This window comes from Vitis vinifera, chromosome 6 (assembly GCF_030704535.1).
Source record: "Vitis vinifera cultivar Pinot Noir 40024 chromosome 6, ASM3070453v1".
Taxonomy (NCBI): Eukaryota; Viridiplantae; Streptophyta; class Magnoliopsida; order Vitales; family Vitaceae; genus Vitis; species Vitis vinifera.
The window spans coordinates 15,798,140-15,820,106 of record NC_081810.1 but is presented as its reverse complement, the minus strand read 5'-3'; the positions used below and the strand labels follow the sequence as shown (position 1 = coordinate 15,820,106).

Sequence of the window (21,967 nt, the reverse complement as noted above, 5' to 3'; positions counted from 1 at the left end):
CGATGCAACTAAAAAAAAAACCTTCAACTGAAAACAAAGAGAAAGTTGAAGAATGTAAAGAATCTTAGAGAAAAAAAATGAGAGAACTTCAATTTGTAATTTTTGAAATAGGTAAGGATATGATCTTTCTTTATCTATTGATCTTTGTTCTAAGGTCGTTTAGACTTCTCTAGGAAAAAAAAAATTTCAACAACATTAATGGAAACCTAAGAAACTAGACTAAAAAAAATCATTCAAATCCCACCTAGTAGAGTTTGCATGGTAGTTCTACCAAATCGCTTGGATCGAAGATTTAGTCAATGATGACTTATGATTCGGTCTCATATTTGACATTGTAGGAGTTGATGAAATTGAAAAAAAAAATGATATTTAAAAAAAAAAGAAAAGCAATAAAAGCTTAAGAAGAGGCAGAGAGAAGAAATGATGTTTTTAGAGGGAATCGAGAAGGATACAAATGTATAAAATGAGTCATTTCTCTAAAGAATGAGCAAGGTAGATTACTTGAAATTTCTTAGTTTAACCCTTTTAACTAAATATCCATTGAAAACAGTTTTTTAAAATTGTCCTTCATGTTTCATAACTGTATTGAAAACACTTCTAAAAAATAGTTTTTGAAAACCATTCTTATGTTTTATAAAATAAAAGTTTGTTTGAGAACTTAAAATATTTTTAAATCATTTTTCATATTTTTAAATATATTTTAAAAATACCTAAATATTCTTTTATTTTATTTCATTTTCCACCTCATGTTTCTCCTTTATTTTTGATAGTATACACAAATCAAATAAAACTAGTGAGAAATTTTGCTCAATATTGAGATAGAAACACTTCATTTGCAAATGACCACTAAATCAAACATTCAAAATTGAGCAAAGAAATCACTCATGTGCAAAGGAGATTGAAAGAATTCCAATTCAAAAAGTAAACTAATGAGAGAGACCCATGGAGCATCAAGGGTAGGACCTTGAATATGAATTTTATGTGGAAAAAAAGGGAAAAAAACTTGACATTTGTTTGGACATATTTTTTGTTTTTTTTTTTAATTTGTAAAATCATTTTTTTTTTATAAAAAATATAATATCTCCTAAAAAAATATATATATATAGTTATTTTATATATTTAAAAATTTTAAATTTGAGATAGAATTTTTTTAATATCCCAAATTTTTAAATAGTTTAAAAAAAATTCATATTTAGTAAAAAGATATTTTTGGAACACAAAAGCTAAGTGCATAACTCTTAAAATATATATATTTTTATTTATAAATAATTTATCAAACATGTTTTTTTAAAATTAGAACTAGTTTGATTCTTTGAACAGAATTCCAATGTTTTGAAAAATGAATCCGTTCGTCAACTGACTACCTTTTCAGTCCAATTATCTCTTTTGAATCGGTCGTGAGTTGAATCAGCCCGGATGAATTGTTTGTTCTTGAAGAAGTGTCTGGTTCAAAGCCCACCCCCTCCCCACCAAAAGGTGGTCCACATTGTATTGTAGATTAGCTTGTCTTCTAATAGATATTTTAAAGCCTTTCTCATCTCCTTGTGTTTTCTACGTGGGATTAAGTCATTTTCACGTGCGAAAATTACACTTACAATTGCAAGAGAAATAATATATATTTATAATTTAAAATATATATATATTTTCATATTTAAATATTATAGATTTATATTTTTTAATAAAATTTAAAATGTCAGAACATTTATGTAAAAGATGAAGGAATGAATATTATTGAATTTTAATTTTATATATATTTTAAAATTTTAAAAATTATTTTAAATTTTAATAAAAATATAAATTATATATTTATGGTATTATAAGTTGGACCGCGGTTCAATCACTAAGATGACCGGTTCAATAACCGAACTGAATGGAAAATTCTTTCATAAACTTATTGAGAAGAGGGATTTAATATCAGAACAAAGAAGTGAAGGAAAATGCTGGCCGTTGATTAAAGTCACGTGTGATGGTTGTCCGAGATCTCCTAAAATATAATGACCCTGAAGTGCATTCGTATCTACTGCCTCTTTCGTCACGCACTATCATTGAAGCGATTTAGCCGCTTCTCAAACCCTAGCTCCACAAGAAACCCTAACCCTAATTTCTCCATGGCTAAGAAGCGAAAGCTCCGTTCTTCCGAGCCCGAATCCTCCAAAGCCCCTGAGCAAGAGGAGCAGCCACAGCCCACGCAGGAAGAAGATGATCAGACCAAATTTGAACCCATCCAGGAAGACGAAGATCAGCCACAACACATGGCTGAAGACGAACCCAAACACGAAGCCCAAGGAGAAGAAGAAGAGGAGGAGGAGGGGGAAGGGGAAGAGGAAGAGGAAGAAGAAGGTGACCAGGAAGGAGATGTGGACGCGTCGAATGAAGCCGTCGCGGATGAGGTGCCAGCGGATGCGAACGGCGATGGGGTTGAGGAGGATGAAGGGGATGTGGAGGATGAGGAGATTGAGAAGCTTCTGGAGCCCTTCTCGAAAGAGCAGCTGCTGGCTTTGCTTCGGGAGGCAGTGGAAAAGTACCCGGACTTCGTTGATAGCGTACGAAGACTCGCCGACGCCGACCCGGCTCACCGAAAAATCTTCGTCCACGGCCTGGGATGGGACACGACCGCAGAAACCCTAACCTCTGTGTTTGGCAAGTATGGTGAGATTGAAGACTGCAAGGCCGTATCGGACAAGATCTCCGGAAAATCCAAGGGATACGCCTTTATTCTGTTCAAGCACCGGAGCGGCGCTCGCAAGGCGCTGAAGCAGCCGCAGAAGAAGATTGGAAATCGGATGACCTCGTGCCAGCTAGCCTCTGCCGGCCCCGTTCCAGCGCCGCCACCGGTGGTACCTCCGGTGTCTGAGTATACTCAAAGAAAGATTTTTGTGAGCAATGTTTCTTCGGAGATCGATCCGCAGAAGCTACTAGAGTTCTTTGCGAAGTTTGGGGAAATCGAGGAGGGTCCATTAGGCTTAGATAAGTCGACTGGGAAGCCCAAGGGTTTCGCTTTGTTCGTTTACAAGTCGATTGAGAGCTCGAGGAGGGCATTGGAGGAGCCACACAAAATTTTTGAGGGTCACACACTGCATTGCCAGAAGGCAATTGATGGGCCGAAGCCAAATAAGCCTTTCCACCATCACCACCACCAACACCAACCACATTACCCTTCAAGGAAGGACAAATCAAAATACTCAGCCAACGCCGCTGGCCCAGGGCACCTGATGGCACCATCAGGGCCATCAATGACTTTGAACCCAGGTGTTGCACCAGCTTTGAACCCGGCTCTTGGGCAAGCATTGACTGCATTGCTTGCTTCACAAGGGGCAGGACTGGGGCTCACCAATCTGCTTGGAGGTCTTGGTGGTGCACCAGTGAACCAGGCTATGCCGCCTGCGGCACATGGAATGCAGGGAATGCAGGGTGGGTATGGAAATCAGGGTGCTGGCAGCTACGGAAGTCAGCCGGGAATGCAGGGCGGGTACCAAAACCCACAAATGGGGCAGGCCAGTGGAGGCAGGCCTCAGCAGGGTGGGGCACCGTATATGGGTCACTAGGTGAGTGTCAGGCATATTAGATATAATTTATATGCTTTGACATCATTAATTTTTACTTGAGCTAATTGATTTTGATTAAACTAATTAAATTTCTTAGATTTGTTTAATACACCGTTGAGTGAAGAAACTGTTTATACCTTACAAATCTGCTTATTTTTCTTTAGGTGTTGAACTGGGCCTTGTATAAAAAGGCCTTTGAGCATGAATGACGCATCCTCTTTGAAAACTACCCATAAACACTTGGTAGTTAATTTACCTTTCTAAGCGCTAATAAGTAATGGTTGTCAGCATGTTTCTGATCTTACCAAACTCAAATGCTGATAGTATGCCTCGTTCCTATTACCATTTTGCATATTCTAGCAATATTGTCATTCATTTTGGCTAATTAATAGCATGAAGGCAGAATTCCTTGGTTACTGATGCATTTCTTGTTTTCTCAGCATATAAATTTATAATTTTTTGGCCCATTAATTCATATAAGCATAAACCATTCTTGTTGGTCAGCCAGAGGCTTTTTGATAGGATTACCTGTTACCAGAAAACTCTTCTTCCTTAGCAAAATTGAGTAAGTTGGATCTAATGATTTGATCATGAAAAACAATTATATAATCTGCTTTTTGAATTTTAAGTGATTTGATTCAAGAATTTTTTGACATTATTACAACATATTCTGACTGATTTATTCATTGGGAGAAAGCGATCCTTATTCTTTATGAAAATTATAGAAGCTTCGGGTTATTGTATTTACGCGTCCCCCTCTATCATGGTTGTTTGAATGACTATCCTATAGTTTCAAGCACTCTTGCTTCCTTTTTGTGTATGAGGGTGTTACATGAAGTTTCATAGACAATTTGGACAAAACTTCTATTAGATTGACAATTTATGAATCAGAGATAGCTTAAAGTATTGCAAAGATGAATTGGCAACAATTTATGGATATAGGGCAGTTGTTGCTTATTAGTGAAAGATGCCTCACTCCTTTTTGTGTCACTAGTTTGGTGGAGATTTTAGTTGTTTTTATTTGTAGTTCCTTTTAACGAAAAGATGGATCTTCAAGGCTGTACCATAGGAAAAGTTAGATTTGGGGAGGTTTTTAAATGTGTCTTATTTTACCCCCTTACTAGGGCTTTGAGAGTAGAAGTTTTGGTGGTAATATTATAAGTTCTTTGGATTATTATTATTTTAGGAATTGCTGCCAAATTTGTACTGAAGATATGGAATTGAAACAAAATTTCTAATTTTACAATCTAGAATTTTATGTGATTTCTTTTTCAAATGAAAATGGCTTCACTAAATGACTTTCAATGTTTTAGATATTGCTGCCAGTATGTGTTAGAACGATCATTTTATAATTAAAGAAAACTCAGTATCAATGTGCTCAAATTGATGTCATTTTGTCATCTTGCAGATAAAAAAGTGTGCAAAGGTGGTATGGTTCAAATTTATCTCTTGGATTTATGTGCTCATTTGTATGTGAAGTAGACATTTTTACATGGGTCAGACATTTGCAAAAGTATTTTAGTGATTATATCTTGTCTTTGGTGTATAAATCTAGTGGCCTTCCTGATGAAACCTCTATGGCTGATTATGGTTGTCTAGTTGGTGAGCATATTTGATTTATCTTATGCATGGCTGCACTACTTGTTCCTTTTTATGTTGGATGAAGTTCTAGTATTTTATGCTTGATGTTTGGTTCAATCAGGTCAAATTTGATTAGTGTTTGAGTTCATATTAAAGTGCAGTTCTATCATTTGTGGGCCTTTTTTAAATTTCCACACTCATGTCATTCTCTTCAAAACCATTCCCTTGCTTGCATTATAGCATGATAAAACGAGTTAATTATGCTTTTTAAACTTCTTACTCCTAAATTACCCAAGGTATGACATTTCCACTTTTACTTGTTATATTTGCTTTTCTACTCGAAATTTTTTGTTTTGGAAATTAGATTTTTATATTTTTTACCTATTCATTGTGCAGATTCCTCCATAGATGCATCAATCTTTTAGTTTTGGACTCTGGTGATTCTTCTCAAGTTCCAGGCACTCTTGCAAATGACGTCTTTTATGTGACGAAAAGTTACTGTTTCCCCTACTATAAAGACCAGAATCTTAAACCTGTATTTTTTTTTCATTTAAGTACTTTTCCCCCTTCGCAAGTTTTCAAAACAATGTAGTATTTTGGTTCCGATCTTTTGTTTCTTCAAATGCGATGGGGAGCAGCAAGAGTTTTCAGGCAGAGAACACTATATCTTGCCAGAATTTTAAGTGGTTTAATCAACAATGTTTTTCTTATATTCCTGTTCCTTGCTCTGACTAATGCATTTATTTGCTGGGTACACTCTCTGTTTATGATAGATTGATTCTATGTGGACTATGGTTTTCTTACTGATTTATATTTGATTTGCTTAATATGTGTGTTAATAATCTACCATGGCTTTCTTCATATATTATCATCTCTAATACTGAATATGGTTGCTTCTTGATTCTTTCACTGCTCTTTTGAGATATAGAATTGTAAAGTCGCTTGCTGCCACATTTGTTTATGCTGTCAACTCATGTTATGCGACATTTCTAACCATAATTGTTACTGCAGGGTATTTTTTTGATGTAGAGCAAAAGGCATGGCAGCTGTGTCTGTCTTTTATACTTTTATTTGTATACAAAGTAATAAAACTTTTTTGAAGAGTGGAGCGGAGTTGTTCCTCAAAATATGCACATGGTTTTAATAGGTGTTTATTGTCTTGAGTTTGCAAAAATTCCTTAAACCTGGGTCTGTTCAAACAATTTTTACAGGAGCAGCATTTAACAAACTTTCAAAATGGAATGTCTACTTTATATCTCCAATTGAGTGTTTGGCCCCATCAATATCAGTTTCCAACTCAATGAGATTTCCAAGTGATTTATTACCCTTTTTCCAACACCCACTACTCAAGACTTTGATCCTCATGTCTGTATGTCGTGATGACGATAGTAGTGTTTGTGAAGTAGCATGTAGCAAAGATACCTCCATCATTTGGTAGGAGGGTTGGCTCTCATAAGGCAAGAATTTGATGCTAGGATGAGGTTGTAGCTTCGGTGATCTGCATGCATAGCTACTAATATGCCAGGCAATCTCTCTTGGCCTACAAGGTAAGAAGCTGGTCCTTATGCTTGGTTGAACCCCCTATGCATCCCGAGGTTGAAATTATAGTTCATTTGTAGGCAAGTGAATACCTTTGAAATTTGCAGTTGGACTTTGAGAAGTCATCGAGATCAGTCAATGGGGAGCGCCCTTGTTGGTATTTAACTTATCTCTCTGTTCTAGGAAGCTGTTAATTTTTTTTTTCTTTTTTATTTTGCCTGAAAAGCCAGCCCTGAAGTTTTAAGTTCATCTTATTTTGGGCCCAATTTGGCTGGTAGTATGATTTCAAAGTCTTTATCAAGTCTTGGGTTCTTGTTTTTAAGTTAATAGTATAGGAAGGAAGTGTTGTTATCGTCATTTGTAAATGAACTACTTTTGGTTGTTATCGGCAAAAACTGGAAGTTATGGGCGCATGGTGGGTAGCAGGCTATGCCCCTGCGGTGTTGTGTTGAAGCTAGAAGTAGAGGAATGGCGTTCGCATTGGGTTTTAGTTTTCGTTTTAATTTTGGATTAGATATCAAAATTATCACCAGCATCTCATCAATCCTCTGCTGCAGTGCATTTGTTCCAATGCTGGATGTAAATATGACACTCGTCTGCAGGTATTCTGAAAATTTTGTCTTTTGTAAATCTACCTTTTTACACTTCTCTCCAAATCAGTTATTGTTATGAAAAATTGGGTTAAGACTCTGAGTTGTTAGTCTTTTGGATGTGGTCAGACGGGGTTATAATTATAGGGTTTGCAAAATTGGATGGTGTTGAAACTTGAACCCCAAAACCAACTTGTACATGTTACCTTGATGTTAAAAAGGGTTGAGCATTAAATTAGAATTATATTTGGAGGGTATTTATGTAAGTGGGATCTTTATAATTGAATACGGCAATCATTAGAATTAGAAATTTACACTAATCCATTTCCTCAATGAAATTAATAATTACAACTCTTTAAGTTACCATCAAGTATATTTTAAGCCAATCATCAAATTTGAAATTAGTTAATTGACTTTTATGGTATTCAAATTTATTTGTTTTTTTTTTTTTAATTTATAAAGAGATTAAATAACCTAAATGAAACTGATTATTCGCTACTTAATTTGAGTGGTGGTTACAACTTACACGTGAACTCAACAAGTGAGGTATATATGTCCTAGTAGATTCTTGAGAAGTGTTTAAAAGCTATACAAACGCTTCACGGTTTGACCTTTATTTATGAATCCTATGAAAGCTCTTTCTATGCAATGATAAATAAATCCCTAAAATTATCCTTCCAAATCAAAATTGGTTCTCTAATCATATAGATGTCATTCCTAGAATCAAATCACGTTTCAAATATTGGGTTTTTCTGATCATCCTTTTGGGTTTCATGTTGCTAAAGAAGTTGTTGCTTGGAACTTACGCCTTTCTCTTAATCTATTTTGGAAAAACAAAATTAAAAATATTTCCTTCATTAGTTGTAATTTTATTACAAAAATTACAAGAAGCAAAGGTGGAGCGTGACACCTAGTTCAAAAATTGGTGTCACTTTTGGGAAACGATATGTGCAAAGCCCTCACATGTATCGAGTTGGTCATGGTGCAAACATGAACTAATAGCCAACGACCACCAAGTGATGCACCATCGGTACAAATACGAGAGCAAATATAAGAGATGGAACAAAGATTTGAAAAGGAAAGAGAAGAGACAACACATTAATTGGCGAAGTGTGGATCCTATATTTCTGCTCATGTGTTCTTACTCGATGGCAAACTCGTTTTTTATTTGAAAAAAATTATTTTTAGAAAATGAATTGGAGTCTGTCACTTATTTTTGTTTTATTTTTAAAGGGAAAATAAAATAAAAAAGAAAACTCTAAGTGTAACTCCTTATTTGGAAAAGATGGTCTGCGAAAAACCAAATCTAGGCTCGGGGGTCAAGTTACTTATTGGGAAGGTATGATAAAGACCGTAACACCCATCTAAGTCCCTAAAAACGGGTCTCTACTAAATAAGGTGAAGCAAGTGCGACAATTGATAAGGAAATCAATGGATATCAATGAAATGATCAAAATAATAAAACAAATCATGCATAAGAATAAACAAAGTGGGAGTGAGATCGTACCTTAGCAGCGAGTAATAGTGCGCTATCATAGAAACAAGGTTAGTTCGAGTATAAAATTATCACATGCATATCAAAGAGTAAGACAAAGATCAAACAATATTCATTGAATATAACAGTTGACAATCAGAAGAGATCATATGTAGGGCCCCCACCAAAACCCAATTTATTTTACATGAATTAATATCACAAATTCCATTATTTTGGAATTATGAAAGATTCATTCATGTTTATTAAAAAAAATCAAGGAAAACGAAAGATTATTTGAAGATCGAAGAAAATTTGTGAATTTTAAAAATATTTAAAAAAAATGGAGTGGAATTAAAACTATTTGAAAGAAAACTGGAGTTTTGAAATTTATTTGAAAATTGAAGTCTCTAAAATTATTCGAAAATTGGGGTTTTGAAAATTAAATATAAGAATTGGAATTTTGAAAATTATTTGACAATTGGAATTTTGAAAATTATATTTAAGAATTAGAATGTTGGAAATTAAATTTTGAAAGAAATTAAAATTTTGAAAATTATTTAAAGATGGAATTTTTTTTAAAAAAATAAATGAATAAATAAATAGGATAATGATAATAACGAAAATAATAATGATTAAATAAATAAATGTGCAAATTGGAATTTTTGAAATTGGAAATTAAATTTGAAAATTAGAATTTTGAAGAATTATTTAAAGATGGAATTTAAAAAATAGACGAATAAATAGATAAATAAATGAATAAAATAACAATGATAATAACGAAAATAATGATGATTAAATAAATAAATATGAAAATTGGAATTTTGGAAATTGGAAATTGAATTTGGAAATCGGAAAAGAAAAATAATAATGATTAAATAAATAAATGTGAAAATTGGAATTTTGAAAATTGGAAATTGAACTTGGAAATCGGAATTTTGAAGAATTATTTAAAGATGAAATTTAAAAATAATAATAATAATAATAATAGTAATAATAATAATAATAATAATAATAATAATAATAATAATAATAATAATAACGAAAATAATAATTAGTAAATAAATAAATTTGAAAATTGAAATTTTGGAAATTAGAGATTGAATTTGGAAATCGGAATGTTGAAGAATTATTTAAAGATGGAATTTTAAAAATAAATAAATGAAATAATAATAATAACGAAAATAATAATGATTAATTAAATAAATGTGGAAATTAGAATTCTGGAAATTGGAAATTAAATTTGGAAATCAGAATTTTGAAGGATTACTTAAAGATGAAATTTTAAAAAATAAATAAATATAATAATAATAATAACGAAAATAATAATGAGTAGATAAATAAACGTGAAAATTGGAATTTTGCAAAATTGGAAATTAAATTTGGAAATTGGAATTTTGATGAATTAATTAAAGATGAAATTTTAAAAATAAATAAATAAAATAATAATAATAATAATAATAATAATAATAATGAAAATAACAATGATTAAATAAATGTGAAAATTGGAAATTGAATTTGGAAATTGGAATTTTGAAGAATTATTTAAAGATGGAATTTTAAAAAATAAATAAATAAAATAATAATAATAACGTAAATAATAATGATTAAATAAACAAATGTGGAAATTGGAATTCCGGAAATTGGAAATTAAAATTGGAAATCGGAATTTTGAAGGATTACTTAAAGATGGAATTTTAAAAATAAATAAATAAATAAAATAATATTAACGAAAATAATAATAAGTAGATAAATAAATGTGAAAATTGAAATTTTGGAAATTGGAAATTAAATTTGGAAATCGGAATTTTCAAGAATTAAGTTGGGATATCCAAATACGAAGAAGTAGTAAAAAATAAATAAACAAATGAATAAATAAATAAATAAGTAAAAGAGGCGTGGCACTTGGGGTTGGCCAAAGGTGCCATTTAAAAGTAAGGTCATGCACGTGGGCCTTGGGTGCAACTAGCATTGCGTTGTGAAGTTAGTGATTATAGTTGGAGAATGTTAATCAGTTTCCATCAAAGGCAATGTATCAGTTCCATCTACCACTGTGATATCCAAGGACTTTGGTACAGCCAAGTCTTCATCAATTGTGTGAGCAGGAGAAAGGACAATGTCTGAAGTAGCGCCAATCTTTGGAATATTGTCAACTTCCTTGGCTCCATCCAAAAGCCTTTCTTTGGAAATTGGTTGACCATTTTCAGAAACCTACACATTCTTCCTTATTTTAATTTTATCACCACCTTTAGTTTTGGATACCAAAGATGTGGAAGTATTTTCCACACTTGTGGCAACAGGAAGACGGCTTACTCAAAGAAGAAAAGGACCATCAAACTCAACTTGAATAGCTCCGATATCCTCCATCATATGTACAGTTTGTAGTCTAACCGACACTCCAACACGTCGTGGGTCCAGACGATGAGGAAGACGAAGACGCTAACCTCCGATTCCAGCCGACGATCCTGGACCTACCGCCGGCAGTGGTGGTGGCGGTGGTGGTAGTGGTGGTGGAAGGAGAACAATATGAGACGGTGAATCTGGAAGAGGCGTGGTGACTGGTAGAAGAAACCATATGGATGAGACGCTTCGGCGGCTACGATAAAGCGCTCCACACCTTCCACGCCTCCATTCTTTTTCCCTTACTCTTCTTGCACTATCCACTCTCGCTATCTCCCTTTCAGGCTCTGTTTAGCTTTCTCTTTTTCTTGGTGCTGCGATGGGGTTGCCGCGGAGGGCAAGCACATTCTGGATGCCATTGGACTTGATGATGCCGAGAGCATGGTCGATTTTCTCTACAAATAAATGAGATAATCCACAACATCTCGCATGTTCTTGATAACTCCAACAACTACCTCAGTATTCAAATTATCATGCAGGTAGTGCGACAAATGACTTTCAACTAGGAATGCTTCATACAAGAACTTCTTGTAGTATTCTTTACGAGGGGCGTGACAGAGGATGACACATTTCCCAAAATTATCTGATAAAAGGCGATGGCATGGCCCATCATTTGTAACAGATCAGTAACTGGGTAATCGGTGTGAGCATTTTCGTGCCCATCATATTACCGAGTTCCTGTTATGACCACCAAATGAGCTGACTATGACACTCCCTAACATAATGAACTACTCACAACACAAATCTGAATCCACTTAGCTTTAAATAGCTATGACGCAACTGTAAGCTGAATACACGTGTGAGTTCATCTCACTTCATGATATGGTCCAACACTTTGACCACGTCCTCCACCATCTCACTTCCGCTGCGATTAAGGAGCACGTTCCACCAACTGCTCAACATGGTGGCAAGAGGCAACATGGTTTGATGGAAGCCACTGTTATAAAGTTTTTCAAAAAAAAAAGGTCCCGAACTCACTCTGCTATTATCTTCAGAAAAACACCATCTAAAAAAAGGAGAGATCAGAGTTTGGAAATCTGGGTTTTTGAAACCAACTACAATGGCTGGAGGTAAGTAGACTATTCTTAGTCTTTTCGGTTTTGATTCATGTTGCAAGCATATTGGAATCGAATATAGCATGTAAATTTCTAACATTTGGTATCAGAGCCATAAATCTTGCCTCTGCTTTGTATGATTTCTGAGTGAAAAATTCTTGTTTTATGATCTCTTGATAATTATTTAAACGATTGTTGCTGGAGATCCATATATATAGTTGGCATCATTCATTTATAAAAAAGGCCATTACAGGCGTTCAAAATATGCCATTTTCTGGCGCTCCAGCAGCGCTATTAAGGCGTCATTTTCAGGCGCACCAGTGACTCCGTTTCAGGTGCCATTTTAGATGTGCTTCAGGCCCCATACCTGGCCCTGTTCAGCTGCCATTTTTGGGGCTGCAACCAGCCCCATTGTAGCGCCATACCAGCGCCAATTTTCAGGCGCGTTGAAATGCAATTTTCTGGACTGCAACATGCGCCATTGTAGCACCAATTTTCAGGCGCCATTCAGGCGCGTTGAAGTGCCATTTTTTGGGGCTACAACCAGCGCCGTTCAAGCGCTGTTACTAGGCGTCGTTCAGGCTCCATTTAAGGCGCACCTTAGCCACCATCTCAGCGCCGTTCAGGCGCCATTGGAAACGCCATTTTTTTTTTTGGGCTGCAAGTCGTCGTTCACACGCCGTGTTGAAGCACTGCATACGGCTTCATGGCTTGGACTGCATCTAGCAAGGGTGCAGTCCACGTGGGTGGCGGCGAGAACGTCGTTGCCGGTGTTGAAGCAGTCCACTAAGTGGCAGAAAAATAGGATCTTGGGTTTTGGGTTGCAGGTGATATTAAAATAGTGAGAAATCATAAAATAAGATGGGGCTCCACTAAGGTTATGGGCTTTTAAATAACTGGCTATTGGGCCCATTGGATTCAAAGCATGGACAGTGGCCCATTTTGAAAAGATAAAAGACATTAAATGTTAGGCCATGTATAAATGTAAAAATTGGGCCAATTTATGCTCTTTTTGGCCCGATTTGAATTTTTTATTTTAACTATATTGGGCATGGAATTGATTGTGTTTTATTTGTATTTAGGCACTCATTCATACCTTTAAAATTATCATGTAAATTTTATACATGCAAAATAAATAATTATATACTGCTTTATATGTTTGTAGCCTAAATTAAAGTTGTAGTTTTTAATACATGCAATTGTTGCCTAAAATTTAGTTAGATATATTAAAATTATATCATATAGTTTTAATGTCTAGTGAAACTATATGATTTTTTAAATAATTAAGGAATAGCCACAGCATCCTTAATTATATAAAAAAAAGTTATATATTAATAAGGATCGCATTATGGACATTAATTGTAATTAACTATATAAATATGATGTTTTACCCCACAGGTTTTTCATTATATTTATATAATTAATTAGGATAAAATATTAAAATTAATTTTTTCTAATTTACCCACAGGAGTTAGGAAGAATTAATTTAATAAGTTTATCATAAAGATTATAGACAGAAAATATCAAACTATATTTAGAATAAATTTCATGATTTAATAAAATAGTTTGATAAAGTCTATCATAAAGATAATGAATCTTATTGAATTAAAGATTTAGCCCACAGGCAATTTTTAATAAAATTAGATTTAATTTTAAGCATGTTCTATATTGGTAAAGCATGAATTTATATTAAAGCCTCAAATTTTTAATAAGCTTGTAATCTTTTTGTGCAGTTTTACCTAGCATATCTGATATTCGTTGTGAGGTTCCCGAACTTAGAGGAGATAACTTTAAGATATGGAAGGAGAGAATTCTTCTTCAATTAGGGTGCATGGACATAGACTATGCCATAAGGAAAGATGAACCACATAAGATCACTGATACCAGCACACCTGAAGAAATACTATTGTACGAACGCTGGGAGAAATCTAATCGCCTTAGCGTGATGTACATTAAGACAAAAATCAGTGCTGGTATACGTGGTTCAATCGAGCAACATGAGAATGTCCGTGAATTGATAAAGGCTATTGACGAGCAATTCGTCACTTCAGATAAAGCCTTAGCAAGCACCCTAATTATGAAGTTCACATCCCTAAAGCTCACCGGTATAAGAGGTGTGCATGAACATATCATGGAGATAAGGGACATTGTGGCTCAATTGAAGAAACTCGAGGTAGAAATGTCTGAATCCTTCTTGGTGCACTTTATCCTTAACACTCTTCCACCTCAGTATGGACCTTTCAAAATCTCTTACAACACACATAAGGATAAGTGGTCTATCAATGAATTGATGACCATGTGTGTTCAAGAGGAAGGAAGGTTATTGATGGAACATGGAGAAAGTGCCATGCTGGTGACGCAAAGGAAAGGAAAGAAAGGAAAACCTCAAGCTAGTCAGAAAGGAAAGCAACAAATTCCTCCTAAATCTGACATTAAGAAAGACGAAAAGTGTTTTTTCTGTAAAAAGAAAGGACACGTGAAGAAGAAATGTCTGAAATTTCAGAATTGGCTTGAGAAGAAAGGTAACCCTACCTCATTTGTTTGCTATGAATCTAATATGGTTAATGTAAACACCAACACATGGTGGATTGATTCTGGATCTACAATCCACATTTCAAATTCCTTGCAAGGTATGCAAAACCTAAGGAAGCCAGTAACAAGTGAGCAATTCATCTTATCCGGAAACAAGATGGGCTCGCATGTGGAAGCAATAGGGACATGTTATTTAACTTTAAATAGTGGTTTTGTTTTAGAATTGCAAAAGACTTTTTATGTACCAAGTTTCTCACGAAACTTGATTTCAGTTTCTAGACTTGTACCGTTTGGATATTCCTTTCATTTTTCAAAAACATCTTTCAGTTTGATTTATAAATCTGAATGTGTTGGGAATGGTATCTTGTCTGATGGTCTTTATTGTATATTCTTACAAAATGATACTGTTCATAATTCATTGCATGTCCAAACTGGCATTAAGAGATGTGTTGTAAAAGAGGATTCCTCTACATTGTGGCACCGGAGATTAGGTCATATCTCCATAGATAGAATCAAAAGATTGGTGAATGATGGGGTACTTAGTACTCTAGATTTTACTGACTTTGAGACTTGTGTGGACTGCATTAAGGGTAAGCAGACCAATCAGTCAAAAAGAGGTGCTACTAGGAGTTCCACCATACTAGAGATCATACATACTGATATATGTAGTCTTGACATGGACTCTCATGGTCAGAAATACTTCATCTCTTTCATAGATGATTTCTCACGATACATGTATCTCTACATACTTCATAATAAAAATGAAGCTTTAGATGCCTTTAAAGTCTTCAAGGCAGAAGTAGAGAAACAATATGGTAAACAAATTAAGATTGTGAGATCAGATAGAGGTGGAGAATATTATGGTAGATACTTGGAAGATGGACAATCACCTGGACCATTTGCGAAGTTTCTTCAACAGCATGGGATTGTTGCCCAATACACCATGCCTGGTTCTCCAGACCAAAATGGTGTAGCAGAAAGAAGAAACCGAACTTTATTGGACATGGTGAGGAGTATGCTTAGCAGCTCAAAACTTCCTAAATTCTTATGGACTGAAGCACTTAAGACAGCTGTGTATATATTAAACCGAGTTCCAACCAAGGTTGTCCCAAAGACGCCATTTGAGTTATTGAAAGGTTGGAAACCGAGTTTGCGACATATGCGCGTTTGGGGATGCTCGTCTGAAGTGAGAATTTATAATCCACAAGAGAAGAAACTGGACCCAAGGACTATTAGTGGGTATTTCATTGGATATGCTGAAAAGTCTAAGGGGTACAGATTTTACTGTCCATCTCACAGCACTAGGATTGTGGAATCGAGAAATGCTAAATTTCTTGAATATGACTTGGTCAGTGGGAGCGATCAATTTAGAAACATAGTTTCTGATATTGATCATACAGAGTCTCAACCTTCCACTTCAAGTGATAGATTGTTTATTGTTCATAACACCCCTCAAGTTCAATCGGGTGTAGAACGAACAATCACTGAAGTTCAACCAGTCGTTGAAGTTCCACAAGTTGTTGACAACATTCCAGTAGATCAAATTGATCAGGAGTTTCCTGATACTTCTGGACAACAAGTTGAACCTCATACTTCCTTAGAAGATATTGGTGCAACCTTAAGAAGGTCTACTCGAACTAAGAGGTCAGCAATTCCTAATGATTATGTAGTGTATCTACAGGAATGTGACTACAATATAGGAGCCGAAAATGATCCCGAATCTTCTTCACAAGCCATGAGTTGCAAAGAATCAGAATTGTGGTACAATGCCATGAAGGATGAGATGAGTTCCATGAAGTGCAATGATGTTTGGGACCTTGTTGAGTTGCCTAATGGTGTAAAAACCATTGGTTGTAAATGGGTTTTTAAGACAAAGAAAGACTCATTAGGCAACATTGAAAGATACAAGGCCAGACTTGTTGCAAAGGGGTTCACTCAGAAAGAAGGAATCGATTACACGGAAACCTTTTCTCCTGTATCTAAGAAAGATTCCTTGCGCATTATATTGGCATTAGTAGCCCACTTTGATTTAGAATTGCAACAAATGGATGTGAAAACAACATTTCTTAATGGAGAGCTAGAGGAGGAGGTTTACATGAAACAACCTGAAGGATTCCCCTCTAGTGATGGTGAGCAATTGGTTTGTAAGCTTAAGAAATCCATATACGGTTTGAAGCAAGCATCCCGCCAATGGTATTTAAAATTCCATAACATAATTTCTTCATTCAGTTTTGTTGAAAATGTTATGGATCAATGCATATACCTTAAGGTCAGTGGAAGTAAAGTTTGTTTTCTTGTTTTATACGTGGATGACATCTTACTTGCAACCAATGATAAGGGTTTACTTCATGAGGTAAAACAATTCCTCTCTAAAAATTTCGACATGAAGGATATGGGCGAGGCATCTTATGTCATTGGCATTAAGATCCATAGAGACAGATTTAAAGGTATCTTAGGTTTGTCTCAAGAAACCTATATCAATAAAGTTTTAGAGAGATTTCGGATGAAGAATTGTTCACCTAGTGTTTCTCCTATAGTGAAAGGTGATAGGTTCAATCTGGACCAATGCCCGAAAAACGATCTTGAGAGGGAACAAATGAAGAACATTCCATATGCTTCTGCAGTCGGAAGTTTGATGTATGCTCAGGTCTGCACAAGGCCTAACATTGCATTTGCTGTTGGAATGTTAGGACGATATCAGAGTAACCCAGGTATAGACCACTGGAAAGCTGCAAAGAAAGTGATGAGATATCTTCAAGGAACCAAAGATTACAAGCTTATGTACAGACGAACAAGCAATTTAGAGGTAGTTGGCTACTCAGATTCAGACTTTGCTGGCTGTGTTGATTCACGTAAATCAACATCTGGATACATTTTTATATTGGCCGGTGGAGCTATATCTTGGAGGAGCGTTAAGCAGACCATGACTGCTACTTCTACTATGGAAGCTGAGTTCATATCTTGTTTTGAGGCTACTTCACATGGTGTATGGCTTAAGAGTTTCATTTCCGGGCTTAGAGTTATGGATTCAATATCTAGGCCATTGAGTATATATTGCGACAATTCAGCTGCAGTCTTTATGGCGAAAAACAATAAAAGTGGAAGTCGAAGCAAACACATCGACATTAAGTATTTAGCCATAAGAGAACGTGTTAAAGAAAAGAAAGTGGTTATTGAGCACATTAGCACTGAATTGATGATCGCTGATCCTTTGACTAAGGGCATGCCACCATTGAAATTCAAGGATCATGTAGTGAACATGGGACTTAGTTCCCTTATGTAGTTTCTATTGTACAAACTCTTATTATGATGTTTTCTCATATTGATGCGCACTTTTTATTTAATTTTGAGAAAATTCAACTTCATTGGACCAAGAATGAACATAGGGTTTATTCATTAAGTAATATTGCCACATAAAGTATAATGTTAAGAAATGAGTACATTGTAATACATGGAAGGTAACACTCGTTAAATAGAGGACTTATCGCCATGATTCATGTATTTGTTACTTATTGAGACAATTGATGGACTAAATTAGGACATTAGGTTAAAGGTGTGGACCAAGTGGGAGAATGTAAGCTGAATACACGTGTGAGTTCATCTCACTTCATGATATGGTCCAACACTTTGACCACGTCCTCCACCATCTCACTTCCGCTGCGATTAAGGAGCACGTTCCACCAACTGCTCAACATGGTGGCAAGAGGCAACGTGGTTTGATGGAAGCCACTGTTATAAAGTTTTTAAAAAAAAAATGGTCCCGAACTCACTCTGCTATTATCTTCAGAAAAACACCATCTAAAAAAAGGAGAGATCAGAGTTTGGAAATCTGGGTTTTTGAAACCAACTACAATGGCTGGAGGTAAGTAGACTATTCTTAGTCTTTTCGGTTTTGATTCATGTTGCAAGCATATTGGAATCGAATATAGCATGTAAATTTCTAACAGCAACTTCCTGATCCATACCAGTTAAGCCCTCGTGCAAATAACCCATCGATCACGGTGAACTCGAGATTTATCACCGGACCAAAACTGTTAATATCTCCTTAATGCTCTTGGCTTGTCAAATCTTCAGCTCGCCTAATAAACAATAGGACAGTGTCTCCCAAAGGCTCTGATGTTGAGCTCTCTCAGGAGCATCCCAACCCAGACGACCAAACTGAACACGATACTCAACATTCCAAAAATACCAAAAACAGAGGATAAATTGAAGAAAGACAAAGCATGTACAAGAGAAAGTAATACTATTAAATCCAGCTCCATTTCATGAAGATCAATGAGTTTTAAAGGCTGGTGAGAAAGTTTGAATGGTCTTAACGCATGAACGATGACATAACTATCATGCAACTCATACAGGAGAAACAAAGACCAAGCAAATAGAAATGATAAACAAGTTTAACACATTAAATAGTTCAAACAAACATCCAAATATCAACAAAAAGCATAGTATGACTATAAAAATGGAGAACCTAAGGTGTGAGATAGTTAAACTTGAGCGATTCTCCTCGAGCAAAAGTTGCTTAGCTTCCATCAAGTTGCCATCCCCTTCCCCTGTTCCTCGTTTACTCTATAAGGACTCTCCAATTTTTTCTTCTCCGAACCCCTTCTTGCTCGCTTCCCTTCCAAGCTATATCTACCCCCTTGTCACAGCCCAAAGAAATATCTTTCTTTTTATGCAATGCTAGTACCTGCCCCCTGCTTCAACTGTCGTTCTCTCTATAGCTCCAACTAGCTCTCTGCCTTCTCTTCCTCTTATCCCATCCGTATGCCCAGAACAACTCGCCCACCAACTGTTTTTCCGTCACCTGCAAGCTCCTTTGGCTGCCAAAGAATGGCTCATCTCAGAGTGGCTAGAAAAAATAATAAAAATAATAGAAAATAACCCATTCTACCTGAAGGGTCTACAAATATGCCATTCTTCGGTAGAGTTCATGAGTGCAAGGAATACGAACACTAGAGTGAAAATAAAGTGTGAAATTAAAGTGTGAAAAGTGAGTGGAATGAAGTGAACTCTACCGAAGAACAAAGAAAGACCCCCGAAAGGTACAAGTAGAACACAAACTCGCTCAAATCGAACAAAAGGGCTCTGATCCTAAGAGGAAAACATCTCTCAAGGCGCCTCTAAAGCTGCCCTAGGGATCCAGACTTGCTCTAAGATGTCTCTAAACGTGACTCGAAAAATCGATGTCAAAGATGAGTAACGGTCAAACCATCTTAGAGTATAGAAAAGAATGCGTCCAAAGGGGATTGCCCTATGTGAACTACATGAGAATGTTAAGTGTGAGGTGCCTAACAACATGACCGAAATATGTGCCATGAACTCAATGGACCATGTCATGTGCAGGGAAAAGGGAAATCTAGAAGAGCATGATGAATAAGCGATAAGCACAAGGTAACGAGGTGAGGAAAGACCAAGGATGAATGCAAAACCATGAAGGTAAGATGCGCAATACCAGTGAATAGGAATGTTAGGAGCCGTGACTCTGAATGGCAAGGCTGAGAAGGAATGAATTTGAACGCCAAAAGGAGGAAAGATGATGACTCTAAATGCCTGAATGAATATGCACGACAACTTTGAGCGCCAAAACTAAAGGAATATGGTAGTACCGAATGCCAAGTTGGACGATGGCTCTGAATGCCAAAACGAAGACATGACTTTGAATGCCAAACTGAAGAAGGTGATGACTCTAAATGCCAAACTGAAGACATGGCTCTGAACGCCCAAGACTGGTGAAAGTGACTCCAAATGGTAAGAATGATTCTGAATGCTAAACTAAAAGAAAATGGCAACCATAAATGCTAGCAACGTGGCTCGGGACACCAAACTAAAAGAGAAAGACAACCCTAAATGCTAGGAATGTGGCTTTGAACGCCGAACTGGAGGAAAATAGTGGCTCTGAATGCAAGGCTGACTAATGGCTCTGAATGCCAAATTGAAAATATGATGGTGGCACCGAATGCTAAATTGGATAATGGCTCTGAATGCCTGATTGTGAACGATGGCTCTGAACACCTGAAGGTGTATGATGATGGCTCTGAATGCCTGAATGTGAACGACGACTCTAAACGTCTGGATGTGGACGATGACTCTGAATGCCAGGAATGTAACTTTGAACGCCGAAAATGTGGCAGCAAATGCCCAAACTGAGAGGAAATGGTGGCTTTGAACGCCAAACTGGGAAGGAATGGTGGCTCTAAATGCCAAACTCGGAAGGAATGATGGCTCTGAACGCCCAAACTGGGAAGAGAAAGTGGCTTTGAACGCTAAACTAAAAGGAGATGGTGGCTTTGAACGTCAAACTGAGAGGAGATGGTGGCTCTGAATGCCAAACTGGGAAGGAATGGTGGCTCTGAAAGCCTTAACTGAGAATATATGGTGGCTCTGAACGCCGAAACTGAGAAGCGATGATGGCTCTGAACGCCGAAACTAAGAATGATGATGGTTTTGAACGTCGAAACTAAGAATGATGATGGATCTGAATGCCAAAACTGAGAAGCAATGATGACTCTGAACACCAAAATTGAGAATGATGATGGCTCTAAACACTGAAACTGAAAAGAGGTGGTGGCTCTGAAAGCCCAAACTGAGAAGAAATGGTGGCCCTGAACGCCGAAACTAAGAATGATGATAGCTCTAAACGCCGAAACTAAGAAGAGATGGTGGCTTTGAACGCCAAACTGGGAAGGAATGGTGGCTCTGAACGCCCAAACTGAGAAGATATGGTGGCTCTGAAAGCCCAAACTGAGAAGAGAAAGTGGCTTTGAATCCATTCCATATGTTTACTAAAAGTAAGGATATTTGAAGCAATGACTATTTTCCAAACTTTATCTTTCAATGCTAGTCCCTTGAACTTTTGCTTGAAATTGTTGTATAAGTATCTCAAACAATGTCTATGCTCTAAGTTGGGCAACAATTCCTCAATAGCAAGCACCAACCCTTGCACACAAAAATTACATCACTGCCAAATAAAAAAAAATGGAAAACAAATGAAAAACACAAAAAAAAAACCTTAAAACTTAAAACATGCTGCCATGCGTACGCGAATTAACAATGTACATTTAAGTTATACATTTAACCATGCATACATTTGAAGACCCAATAGAAAACAAATAGGTAAGAGAAAAAAAATACATTTAAAACAATCATATTCAACCATCAAATATTGTTAAGCCTAAATAAAAAATATTTGGTTATATCTAAGTTGTTAGAAAATATGGCTCTATTTATCTTGTTGGACCATAATGCACCCTTGAA

At 36.0% G+C, this 21,967-nt stretch overlaps 1 protein-coding gene across 2 annotated transcripts; it reads left to right on the top strand.

Moving 5' to 3' along the window:
- Positions 1-1,847: 1,847 nt before the first annotated feature.
- GO:0003676 (hypothetical protein) lies at positions 1,848-5,836 on the top strand. Of its 2 annotated transcripts, none has more exons than XM_003632185.4 (2): positions 1,848-3,545; positions 5,523-5,836. In XM_003632185.4, the coding sequence occupies exon 1, from the start codon at positions 1,995-1,997 to the stop codon at positions 3,543-3,545; it is 1,551 nt and encodes a 516-aa protein (XP_003632233.2). In that variant the 5' UTR covers positions 1,848-1,994; the 3' UTR covers positions 5,523-5,836. The 2 variants fall into 2 exon arrangements, with proteins under 2 accessions (XP_003632233.2, XP_019076134.1); XM_019220589.2 differs by having other exon boundaries at positions 1,909-3,545; positions 3,710-5,836.
- The last annotated feature ends 16,131 nt before the right edge of the window (positions 5,837-21,967 follow it).

Excerpts from the sequence above, each read along its gene's own strand:
- GO:0003676 (XM_003632185.4), top strand. The coding sequence starts at position 1,995 with ATGACCCTGAAGTGCATTCGTATCTACTGCCTCTTTCGTCACGCACTA.